Source organism: Enhydra lutris, unplaced genomic scaffold (genome assembly GCF_002288905.1).
Source record: "Enhydra lutris kenyoni isolate GAN:26980312 unplaced genomic scaffold, ASM228890v2 scaffoldscaffold9, whole genome shotgun sequence".
Classification (NCBI taxonomy): domain Eukaryota; kingdom Metazoa; phylum Chordata; class Mammalia; order Carnivora; family Mustelidae; genus Enhydra; species Enhydra lutris.
Window position 1 is genome coordinate 13833201 of NW_019154093.1, and position 12603 is coordinate 13845803.

The 12603-nt window shown below is 58.9% G+C and overlaps 1 protein-coding gene across 4 annotated transcripts in view; it reads left to right on the forward strand.

The window, feature by feature from the left end:
* LOC111143674 (protein tyrosine phosphatase, receptor type F) overlaps positions 1-12603 on the forward strand; it is an 85790-nt gene that overhangs the window by 63961 nt on the left and 9226 nt on the right. For 2 of the 4 annotated variants that reach the window (XM_022497500.1, XM_022497501.1), the window contains 8 exons: positions 2197-2314; positions 2394-2972; positions 3609-3706; positions 3889-4142; positions 4239-4332; positions 4920-5135; positions 5446-5600; positions 8283-8398. In XM_022497500.1, the coding sequence (XP_022353208.1) occupies positions 2197-2314; positions 2394-2972; positions 3609-3706; positions 3889-4142; positions 4239-4332; positions 4920-5135; positions 5446-5600; positions 8283-8398 (1630 nt within the window). Of the gene's footprint in view, positions 1-2196; positions 2315-2393; positions 2973-3608; positions 3707-3888; positions 4143-4238; positions 4333-4919; positions 5136-5445; positions 5601-8282; positions 8399-12333; positions 12367-12603 lie in introns of all 4 variants that reach the window. The other 2 variants (XM_022497499.1, XM_022497502.1) reach the window with 2 other exon arrangements.

Sequence of the window (12603 nt, forward strand, 5' to 3'; positions counted from 1 at the left end):
CCCATGTTCCTCATAAGTCCTTTCCAGCAGAGCTTCCCAGAACAGGGGGAATTGGGGTCAGCAGGCAGAGGCCAAACCAGCACTTTGAGGGTGGTTGGGCCAGAGGCCCTCATGGTACCTCTCGCCTGGGAGGGCCATCTCCCCGTGCTGTGCTGGACACTGGCCAACTTCAGCCCTCCGGTGCCACAGGACCACAGAAGGGACACCTCACTCCCTCTGTCCAACTAGTGCACCTACACGCACTGTGGCCTAAGGAAGAGCGTACTAGGAAACAGCAACGTTGCCAGCCCTGAAGTGTACCTTCCTACTGCAGTGAGATCTCAGGCACCCCCAGGAAGGAACAGCAGCCTTCCCCTGTGCCTGTGGGGAAGGGCCCAGGCTCCAAGCTTGGCATTCACACTCTCAACATCTTGCTGGCCAGCCTGCCCCTAGCCTCCCGGCCCCGGTGCAGCTCTCACCGTTCTTGGGATACGCTCCTGCCTGGGCCAGCTGTGTAATCTGTCTCCCAACTGGGAGATTTTAGAAAGTGAAAAGAGAATAATCATACCATGACAACAGGCATAGGCCAGGACTGCCCAGGCCAGACTCTCGCAGGCCCCATGTCTGTCAGCCTCTCCCTCAAAGCACCTGTACGTGGCACTCTCTGCTCCCTGCATGTCCTGGAGCTGGGAGCCCTCCCCCATCAGGCTGGGTGCCCTCCTGGTCTCCCTCCCCTCCTCAGTTCTGGCACACAGCACGGGCTGCTGGGATCTGCGGATGGGGAGTGGGCCTGAGGTGCTACCCCCATGGGCAGGCCCTTTGGATGCCCACACCCTCCCTCTGCCCTGCCAGGGCCAGGCCCACTCCACTCAGAGTCCTTCACATCCTGTCTCCCTTTCTCTCCCTCCCGCGGTCAGTGGCGGCCAGAGGAGTCCGAGGACTATGTAAGTAACAGGTGTGCGAGCGCGGGCGAGACCTGGGTCAGGCTGGGCTCGTGGGACGCTCCCCTCCACTGCCTTCCCGCCTAGCCTGAGCCGCCGAGATCCGCAGGGCACCAGCCACATCCAGAGAAAATTGGCGTTTAGACGCAGGCGGCGAGCTGAGCAGTGATTGGCGTTTCCTCTAATCCTCACTTCTCGCCTGTCGAGCAGCAATTTCAGGCCAGTGTTTGTGATCGACCAGGGCCTGGCCCCTGCTCTGGCCAGAGGGGGATGGAGTTAAATCCGATCCTGATCATTAGGCCTTATTGATCCCAGGAGTGAAAAATCACCGGCTCCAGGGCCCAGGCTGGGAGGGAAACCCGGGGAGCCGGTTCCGGCATTGGTGTCTTCTGGAGCCCCAGCCCTGGGACACTCTCCAGCTGGGGCAGGAGGGTCTCTGCAAGGAGTCAGGGGTGGCTGCAGTGGCCCTACCTGAGACTCAGAGCTGGAGGGGCGCCAGGGTTGGTGGTGACAGCTCTGTTCCCACTGCACGGTGGCCCCCTCCCTTCTTCCCACTCCCCCCTCCGTGTGGCGTGGCTTGGCCTCCTGTGGGGTTTCTCCGCATGTCTGGAAATGATGCCTCGGCTGGAGATGGGCATAGGCAGGGTCTGCCAAGGCTGGGAGACACTGCCCTGGCTGACTTCGTGGGCATCACCTGGGACATGGGGATGTAATGTTCCCCGCGGTGGGGCAGGGGGGTTTTCCCATCCTCGTCTTTCCTCCCTGTCACACGAGGTATCATGAGGCCTCCGGTGTTCACAGAGCCCATTCCCACATGAGGTCGGGTGGGGCCCTGGCCTGGTCCTGCAGGATAGCACCTTGGCCCATTCCATCTTGCTTGTGGGTATGGGTGTGGGTGTGGATGGGTGTGGGGGTATGTGTGCGTGCCAAGAGCCGTGCAAGTGCTATGTGCGTGCAAAGCTCTTTGCTGTGTGTCCTCTGTGCACAGACCTCGTGATGTGGCATTTGTGGTACAATGGAGTAGAGGAATGGGGTAGCCTTCTGTTCTTACCTGAAAGGAAGGGGGAGCTGTGTGCTCCAGGTGTGCAGCTCCTGGGACGGGCGGGGTCCTTCCAGGCCCACGTCCCACCTGCCTGCCCCATATCCGGCAGAGTCCAGCATTGCACGGTGCCCTGTGTGCCCCAGAGCCTCCCTGCCGGCTGAGGTCCCGGGGTGCCTGGCACCGTCTGGTCTCCTTGCTCCTCAGTGATGGCAATGGGCCCCTCCTCCTCCTTAGGAAACCACCATCAGCGGCCTAACCCCAGAGACCACCTACTCCATTACCGTAGCCGCCTACACCACCAAGGGGGATGGTGCCCGCAGCAAGCCCAAGATTGTCACAACGACTGGGGCAGGTGAGTGAGGGATCAGGGATGGAGCTGAGGGTGGGGCGGCCGGGCAGGAAGCACCGGAGCCCAGCGCGTGGTTGTTCAGTCCCAGGCCGGCCCACCATGATGGTCAGCACCACAGCCATGAACACGGCGCTGCTGCAGTGGCAGCCCCCCAAGGAGCTCCCGGGAGAACTGCTGGGCTACCGGCTGCGGTACCGCCGGGCCGACGAGGTGGAGCCCAACATCATGGATTTCGGCAAGGACAAACAGCACTTCACAGTCATTGGCCTGCACAAGGGAGCCACCTACATTTTCCAGCTGGCCGCTAAGAACCGGGCTGGCCTGGGTGAGGAGTTCGAGAAGGAGATCACGACGCCCGAGGATGTGCCCAGCGGCTTCCCCCAAAACCTGCGTGTGATAGGGCTGACCACCTCCACCACGGAGCTGACCTGGGACCCCCCGGTGCTGGCAGAGAGGAATGGGCGCATCACCAACTACACAGTGGTGTTCCGTGACATCAACAGCCAGCAGGAGCTGCAGAACCTCACGGCCGACACTCGCCTCACACTCTCCGGCCTCAAGCCGGACACCACTTACGACATCAAGGTCCGCGCACGGACCAGCAAAGGCGCCGGCCCACTCAGCCCCAGCATCCAGTCCCGGACCATGCCCGTGGAGCAAGGTGTGTGCTGCGGGCACGTGGCCGCACCTGGGGAACTCTGCTCTCCTTGACCCACTGCCCTCTGGCGACTGTGATCCACCCGCCTCTGCTGTGTAACCCTCCAGTCTCTCATGACCGTGACCACTAACCTCTAGCCAACAGGCGCCACGTTCTCAGTGTGCCACCCTTGACCTCTGCTCTCCTTGACCTACTGACCTCTGCTGTGTGACTCCAGTCTCTCGTGACCTGACCCACTGATCTCTTTTGATTGCATCACCATTCTTGGGTGCGGGACACTAATCTCTCGGGGTCATGGCCCACTGACTTCTAATGAACGCGCTCCACTGTGCTTTGGTGTGGGGTCACATGCTGCTCATGACCAAATCCCACTGACATCTGGTCACTGACCAGCACCTCTGGAGATCCTGACCACGGGTCCTGTGGCATCTGCCCGGCTCGGTATTCACTGTGAAGAGTTTGGGCGGAGAACTGAGCAGTGTGATTGGAAGCTGGCTAGGAGTGGGGTACCCGGCCTCTGCAGCCATTCCTGACCCCCCATCCCTGACCGGCATCTCCTCCTAGCAGGGAATCCTTCGCCCCAGCCCGGTTACACAGCCGGAGCTGACTCCCCTCCCCACCCCCCATTGTGTTCCACAGTTTTTGCCAAGAACTTCCGTGTGGCCGCTGCAATGAAGACGTCTGTGCTGCTCAGCTGGGAGGTCCCCGACTCCTACAAGTCGGCTGTCCCCTTCAAGGTGGGTGAGGCTGTTGCCAGCCAAGCCTAGCACACACTCAGGCCTGCCGTGGGCCGTCCCTCCAGTCCCACGTGTGGGCGTTGGTGACGCAGCTTCCTGGCTGGGCGTGCGCACCTGCTCGGCCCATGGGCCTGTGATAGGGAGGCTCATCTCCATGCACTGCCTGTCCCTGTCTCCGCCAGATTCTGTACAACGGGCAGAGCGTGGAAGTGGACGGGCACTCCATGCGGAAACTGATCGCAGACCTGCAGCCCAACACAGAGTACTCATTCGTGCTCATGAACCGTGGCAGCAGCGCGGGGGGCCTGCAGCACCTCGTGTCCATCCGCACTGCCCCGGACCTCCTGCCACACAAGCCGCTTCCCGCCTCCGCCTACATAGAGGACGGCTGCTTCACCCTCTCCATGCCGCAAGTGCAGGATAGCTCCCTCATCAGGTGTGCAGGGGACGCCAGGCTGGGGCCGGGTGGGGCCGGGGGCCCGGGGCCTGCGCAGGCGCGATGACCACCCCGATTCCCACTCTGCCCACCCAGGTGGTTCTACATCGTGGTGGTGCCCATCGACCGCGTGGGCGGGAGCGTGCTGGCCCCAAGATGGACCACACCCGAGGAGCTTGAGCTGGATGAGGTGCCTGGGTGGACAGGGCACCCCTCATGACGGCCCCCACCATGCCGGTTGGCTGTGGCCCCGGTGACACCCCCAAATTGGAATCCCTCTTTGGCTGCTCTGGCTGGCAGTCTGGGCCTCTATGGGACTCTGAAGCGGCCCCCTGGGAGTTCTCTGAAAGCTCCTGGGAGGCTGACAGAGACTCCCTAGAGGGTTTGGCTGAGGATCCCCCAGGATGGAAAGAAGCAGGGAACACTCTGCGGGTCTATAGACGTGCAGCAGTCCTGGGGGGCTGGAGTAGAACCCCCCCCGCATACCGGGACTCCCCTGTCCTCCTCTGGCAGAGGTGTGGAGCCAGCCCTGTCTGGTTAGGGTGAGGAGTAGGTGACCCGGAGGCCCTCCTCTGGCTGGGGTAACTGAGGGAGTGGGGGGCAGGGAGTGGCATCGGTGTGTGGTGTTACTCTGCAAGGATAGTGGGCCAGGCCAGGCTGGAGCCCCTTATACAGAAGGTGAACCTTGGCTTCAGTTCTGGGGGAAAGACTCTGAGGCCACAGGCTCAGGGGCACATGTCTGAAGTCAGGCATGACTCCCGTGATCTGCTCTGTCAGCTTCTAGAGGCCATCGAGCAGGGTGGTGGGGAGCGGCGACGTCGGCGTCAGGCAGAGCGGCTGAAGCCCTACGTGGCTGCTCAGGTGGATGTGCTCCCCGAGACCTTTACCCTGGGGGATAAGAAGAGCTACCAGGGCTTCTACAACCGGCCCCTGTCTCCGGACCTGAGCTATCAGTGCTTCGTGCTCGCCTCCCTGAAGGAACCCATGGACCAGGTCAGCCTTAGCCACCTGGGCTCTCCACACCCCGAGAGGGAGCCAGACTCAAACACCGTGAGATTCCAGATCTAGGGCTGCCCCAAACACTCTGGACCTGCACCAGGTTATCTCAAAAGCCATCAGACTCGAGGACCCGGGAGGCCAGACCTGATCTAGCCCTGGGTCAGATGGCCAGGCTCAGGTCAGCCTCTCGGGATCCAACCCTGTGCAGCCCAGCCCTAGAGCCCTTCCTCCAGGTTGGGTGGGCAGAGGGTGGGGGAACTCACACTGAGCTCGTGACCTGTGCTTTTCCTCTGCTGGGCCACAGAAGCGCTACGCCTCCAGCCCCTACTCCGATGAGATCGTGGTCCAAGTGACGCCAGCCCAGCAGCAGGAGGAGCCTGAGATGCTGTGGGTGACAGGCCCCGTCCTGGCAGTCATCCTCATCATCCTCATTGTCATTGCCATCCTCCTGTTCAAGAGGTGAGTGCCACACGCAGGGCTCCAGGGGACAGCCACCTGCCCCTGGACTCGGAGGGCCTTCCTGGCATGGCTCATGCAGGTACAGGGCAGCCCCGCTCCTGGGCTCAGTGGGAGGCCTGGAACAGCAGAAGCAGCGTGTGTACACGTGTGTGTGTTAACCTAGGTGTAACGAGGAGCCAAAGCTTCACAGCGGGCTGGTTCACTTGCTTCCCTGGGCACGTCTGTCCATCTGTCTCTTTGTTTCGGTGGATGTGAGCATGTCTGTCTTTAAGCTTCAGGACACTGCCCTCCCTGGTCTCCTACCTTCAGCACTTGCTCTGCCACCATCCCTAGGTGGCTCCCCGGCCTGGCTCTCCCACTTAGGCCTCGAGAGGTCCGGACCCACCAACAGGCCCCCACGCCCGCCGATGTTCACTTGGTACACATGGTGATTGCGCTCCTGGTGTAACCACAGCAGCCATGGCTGTCCCAGACTCAGTGTGTCTCGAACCTTCCTCCCTTGCAGTCCCTATCACAAGGGACTGGTCCCTCCACCTATTAGCAGCTGGAAACGTGGGTGCCAGCCTCACCTCTCCTCTTCCCCCTCACTCCGCCCGGTCCCCTGTGAGTTCTGTCCTGAGGATGGCAGCATCTGCCCCCCCCGCCCACCCAGTGGGCTCCCCATACGGCAACACGTGTGCAGCCGTACTTGGGCACCTAGCCCGCAGTGCTCCTTGGTCCTCCTGGGTGGCAGTAGCTACCTGCTCTTGGAACCGCCCCTTCTGTCCATCCACCTGGATGTTGCAAAGGTAATTCCCAAAGATTTGTTACTCTCCGTCTGAACTTTTGGGGGGCTCCCAAGATAAAACACTATATCTGTCAGCTGACGACCAAACGTCTGGCTAGTCTGGCCCCTCGGCTGTTTCTGATGTTATCACTGAGCTAATGCGCTACGCCCCTGCCATACTGGAACCCTCTGGCTCAGGCCCACCCGCCTATAGCCGTCACAGCCTTCTTGACTCCCTTCCAGGGTGCCTGGCTGGCTCAGTCAGCAGTGTGTAACTCCTGATCTTGGGGTTGTGAGTTTAAGCCCCACATTGGGCATAGAACTTAATTTTTTAAAAAAAGAAAAAGAAAAAAGACTCCCTTCCAGATTCTGGTACCCATGAGACTCTCCTGAGTCCCTGCTCCTTCCCCACATTGTCCCCCATCTGCCCCAGTGGGTACATCATGAGGCCTGTGTTTCTAGCACCCACCACACTGCTCAGCCTGTGGGCTATGTTCATGAACACTTGTAGTTGAGCACATGCTGGTCTGTATATCTGAACACATAGGCTTTCCTTGCCCTGTGCCCCATCTCTCCCCTACCCCTGACCCCTGACCTGGACCGAGGGCCCCTTCTTGAAGAATTCATTCCTTTCCTCCTAGCATGAATAAGGGATAGGCTTTCCTGGTCTGGGGCACGGGGATGGGCAGGGTGGGGCGGTGGAGGGCAGCCCGAGGAGTGTCCCACACACCCACTCATCCTCCTTCCCACCCCATCTGGGTCCTGGAGTCTGTCAGGAGAGGTAACCCTTGCCTGTGAGTGCCACATAAGTGCCATAAATAGGTCCCTCAGTGTCCCCCTGGTCATAAGAGGGCCTGAGTGTTTGGCGGAAACAATGACCATTCCTTTCTTCTGTCCTTGCCTGTCTTTCGGAACCTAGTAAACAAGAAAGGTAGGAGTCATTCCTTCTCTCTTCACACGCTTCCCCCTTCACTTCTTATCCCTGTGCACATGTCGGGCCCAGCAGGGAGGGACGGGGCTTTGACCAGAAGCCTCCTGGCCTGTGCTTGTCTGGTCAGCTCAGCAGGCTCCCGGGTGGGCTCTGTGACTCTCTCGACTTGTACCCTGCACAGGGGATGCCCCTTCCCCAGGGAGCAAGCATAGTTCAGACTTCAGCACCCTCCTTGAGCGCACAGACCCACTCTGAGCTCACCAGAGCCTTCTACCAGGCTCCAGTTCTTTAAGATGACCCGCTAAGCACTGCAGGAGATAAAAGTGCAAAGAGCACTGGCTGCAAGGCAGGGGGAGGTGTGTGTTTTTACACACTCGTGCACACTTATGCACACACCCATGTCCACATAGCAGGAGCGGCTCCTGGATGCTCGTCAGCAGCTAGACCCCACAGTCTGTCTCTGACCCTGTCCTTCTAGACAGGGGAACTGAGGCCAATGCGGGAGGACTCTGCCCAGCTAGGGTGACACCTTCCCTGGCCCTGCCCTGCTGCTCTGGACGTGGACCCTGATACCGAGAGACAGACAACTGGGGCCCAGCTCTCTGTGATGTTTGCGTATCTTATGTGTCGTTTGCATGTTTATTCCTGGCGGCCTTGGGGACAGCAGCCACTGCCCAGCAGTGACCTGCCCTCTATTGGAAGGCACCGCCAGCCTCTGCCACCGCTCCCCACCGCGCTCCTCGCTGCACTGGCCCTGCGTCCGCTCCCCAGTCCTGCTGTCTCCACCCCCCAACCCCACCCTGTGTTCTCCATGTGTCTGAGCTGCTGTGCCACTGGTTCCCCCGTGCTCAGGGACCCCGATGAGGGGGGAAGGGGGAGGGCCCGAGCTGTAGACACAGGGTCTCTGTCACAGCCAGCCGTGCCACCCCACTCTGTCTTCCACCTGGACCTCAAGTCCTCACCAGCCACCCTTCTGCCTGTCTAGGAAGAGGACCCAGTCCCCGTCATCCAAGGACGAGCAGTCAGTCGGGCTGAAGGACTCCTTGCTGGCGCATTCCTCTGACCCCGTGGAGATGCGGAGGCTCAACTACCAGACGCCAGGTAGGGTGGCTCCCCAGCCTACCTGCCCCCAGCCCGGCCCACGGGTCCCAGAGTCTGTCCTAAGAGCCCCTGGCCTCGTGCCCCCATTTCCTACTCCTGTTTCTTCCTACTGCTCACTCCCTGGACCCTGTGTCAGAAGCGCCGATATGCAGCAGCTGCGTGGAAGCCCTGGCACCCCAGAGCCTCTTGGGGCAGTGGGGGGCGGGCTGCTTAGGCCCTGCTTCATCTTGAGTCAAGGCCTCTGAGTACAGGCTAAGGACCTCGCAGAGCCCACATCCCAGCCACAGGGTGGCCAGCGTCTGCACCTGCACTTTGTCCCCTCTGCACAAAAGGGGGGTTCTATTGGTGGGAAACACCCCATCAGACACTTGGAGTAGGTGAGGGTGCCCAGACTTCACTGTGTGAGCACAGGGACCCCACATGGGACGTTATACCTGCCCTTCCTTCTCCAGCCACTCTCCCATGGCTCTCTGGCTGGCCCTTCTTCCCAAAGCGTCACTCCATCCCCGTGCCCCAGGAGACACAGCTCAGACCCCTCCCAAGGTGAAGTCTTCCAGCCCACCTCAGTGCCCACACAGGCCCGGGGGTCTCCCCTGCCTTCCAGAAGCTATCTGTTCCTTCCAAAATGACACCTCTCACCCTGGGCTAGAATGGCCTCAATGACAATCCAAGTTCTGTGGAGCCAAGAACTGTGTCTTGTTCATCACCATCCCTTGTACTGTGCACACTGTGGACTCTAAGGAGATACCTGTGAAATGGACACCCAGACAGTTGAGTTGAGGGAGTGAACTAACATACATACAGGGCATATGTATACGTGAGCCAGTTAAATTAGTGCATGTTAAATGACTGCAAAACTTAACGGCTTGAAACAACAATAGGTACGTGTTACCCCTTACAGTTTTTCTGGATTAGAAATTCAGACAGGAATATAGTAGGAATAGCTTGTCTCTATTCCCAAATGTCTGGGCCTTCACCTGGAAGCCCAAGATCTAGAATCATTTATTTTTTAAGATCTTATTTATTCATTTGAGACAGAGAAATAGAACATGAGCGGGGAGAGGCAGAGGGAAAGGGAGAAGCAGGCTCCCCATGAGCCAGGAGCCTGACACAGGGCTCGATCCCAGGAACTTGAGATCATGATCTGAGCTGAAGGCAGATACTTAACTGACTCAGCCACCTAGGTGCCCCTGAGAGCTAGAATCATTTAAAGCAGCACTCAGCAAACTTTGGCTCATGGCCAAGCATGGCCCACCACCTGTGTTTGCAAATAAAGTTTTGTTGGAACGCAGGTGTGTCCATTCATTGATACATAATCTATGGCTACTTTTATGCTACAGAGGCAAAGTTAAGTAGCATCTACCATATGTCCACAAACCCAAGAATATTTACTATTTGGTCTTTATGGAAAAGTTTTCTGTCCTCTGAATTCTGATGACTCATTCATTTGTACGCCTGGTGTTGACGCTAGAGTCAGCTATGAGCCCACCTGTTGGTGTCGGCTTGTGACAGCCACATGAGGCCTTGTCACGTGGCCTAGGCTCCCCCACAGCATAGTGACTGGGTTCCAAAGGTATGCATCCTGAGAGCACGTGAGCTGGGCGACCTAGCAGGCTGCTGCAACCCAGCATGACCATATCTGTGAGGCATCCACTCTCTAGACTGCTGGGGGCCTCGAGGGCAGAGAAGCCCTCCTATGAGAGGGGATGCCAAGCCCTGTGGGCATGAGTCAAGCGAACAGGGGATGATGGGAGAGGGCTCCCTTCAGTGGAAATAGCACTGAGGAGGGCGCCCACAGACGCTGGCTATCCTGCAGCATTGGAGTTGGGGTACTGAGAGCCCGCAGACAAGAGGGTAGACAAAGGTCCACCACAGGGGAACCTGAGTGCCAGGCTAAGGGGTTTGGACTTCATCATGAGGGTACCAAAGAACCATTAAAAGTTTTCAGCAGGGCGAGGCGCCTGGGTGGCTCAGTGAGTTGAGCATCTGCCTTTGGCTCAGGTCGTGATCCCAGAGTCCCAGGGTCCAGCCCAATGTGGGGCTTCCTCCTCAGTGCAGGGGAGAGGGGCATCTGTTGCTCCCCTTCTCCCTCTGCTGCTCCCTCTGCTCCTGCTCCCAGTCTCTCAAATAAATAAAATCTTCTAAAACGTTTTCAGCAGGGGACCAACAGGGTCAGAACTGTGTTTTGGGGATCTAGCTCTGGCTGCCGTGTGGAAGTCAGATTGGAGGAGAGAAATTGGGAGACTAGAGAGCCACGGAGTGAGTGCAAGGTGCCGAGGCCTTGGCCGAGCAGGGTGGCCATGAGGGCGGAGGGCGGTCTCAGGCAGCGTGAGGAGCCAGCAGGGCTTAGGCTTAGGGCTAAGCAACGGGCAGGGGGGTTCCAAGTGGCACCCAGTCTGCAGGTCTGTACCTCTGCACTGCCTCTGGCCTGAAACCACGGGCGTGGGAGGTGGCGAGCAGCGTGTGATCGTCCAAGCCAGAGAACAGAAGCGGGGGCAACCAAGAAGGAGGTGCAGTGAAGAATAGCCAGGGAGGCTAAGAAGGAGCGGCCAGGGAGGAAGAGTTTGGGAAGAGTGGGGTGTCCCCGAAGCCAAGGCCGGGGGTGGCTGTGCACCAGGAGGACCGTTGGCTTTGGCAGTGGTGACCATGGAGAGAGTGTGGTGGCCGAGTCCTGGGGGCAGAAGCATCTCAGTGGGTTGAGTGGTGGTGAGTGGGGAGTGAGCAGGTGGAGAGACCCCTTTCGGAGGCCACGGTGTGACGGATAGGATGGACAGGACCATAGCAAGAGAGGTCAGGGGTGTGGGCTTGAGAAAGGACTTTTCTTTTTACCGGTATGGAAATTGTTTACAGATGGTTGTCGTTCACGTGAGCATTTGAGATGGCAGGGGCGGCGATGCTCGCCTGTGGGACAAGAACCCGGAAGCCTGCTCTAGGCCCTGGCCTGCATGTGGGGGTGTGACAGAGCCCAGGGGAGCAGTGTGGGGATGCCTCCCTGAGCTCTAGGCCCGAAGAGAATGGGAGTTGGGGGAAGCCGGTGTAAGGGAACGTGCTGCTGGAGCTCTGGGCTGGTGGCCCCGATTTTCTCCAAAAGGAAAAGAAAGTGGTTAAGGCGTCAGGGAAGGTGTAGCCTGGCTGTGGGCACTAAGCAGGCACGTCTGGGAGGGTTGCCAAGCCGCCAAGGGCCCAGGGTTGGCTACAGGGGCTAGAGGGAAATCTCAGGGGTCTGAGAGCAAAGGAGCGATGAAGAGGGGTGCACAGATGTGGTAAAGGTGGAGTGCAGATGGATGGGGGTGTCCAAAAGGGGCTGTGGGCTGGGGCCAGCCATGGGGCCAGAGGTCCAGAGCCCAAGAACTGGGGCTGCCAATGGGGAGAGACAACCCTGTGGACATGGCGGTCCCCAGCCTGTTGAAGGAACCAGGGACCAGAAGGGACATGGGGAGGGATCAGAGGCATAGCAACTTTTCTTTCTATTTTTTTAGTTCAGTAAAGTGGTTTGTTTGGGGTTTTTTTGTCCTATCATTTAATCTTTATTCCGAAAAATTTTCAAACCCACAGAAAATACAGGTGTCATCTGCGTACCTTTGTACAGATTGACCCTGTCATTTCTGGCCTTACTTGCCTCATTTCTCTATGTGAAGGCGCACTCCCCTTTCGCCTGATCATCTGAGTATAGCCAAGGTCAAATTTTGATACCAGAGGGGATGAGGGTTGGTTCAGATCTAGAATTTCATCTTAGAAAGAGGCCCCCAAGGCTGCCGAGGGGGTTGGGAGCGCTGTGCTCTGGGTGGGAGATGGGGCTGTGTTCCTCAGGGCGGGGGGGCCTGTGGTGGGGCTCACCGTGCCCCCTTGGTCCCTCTATGTGTCCCTGCAGCTGGAGGCAGTGGACAGCCTCTCTCCTCCTGCCCCGCTATTTTTTGTGTTTTCTTTCTCTGCAGGTTCCGGTGTCCCCAGTTGCCCGAATATCTCAAGTTAGTTTTTCGAGTTTGGGGGCTACTCTGGCTTCTGTGTCCATTTCCTCCAACTTTTTCTCACCCCATCAACTCCTTCCTTTCTTGACTCTTCTTTCCCTTCCCTCCTTTCTCCTCCCCAGCTCCACCCTCCCCTCCCCCCCCCTTCCTCCCGTCCTATCTTCCCTCCTACTGTCCCCTGGCCCTCTCTCTCTGTCTCTGTCCCCTCCATTCCCCATCTGACACCCTGCCAGGTGC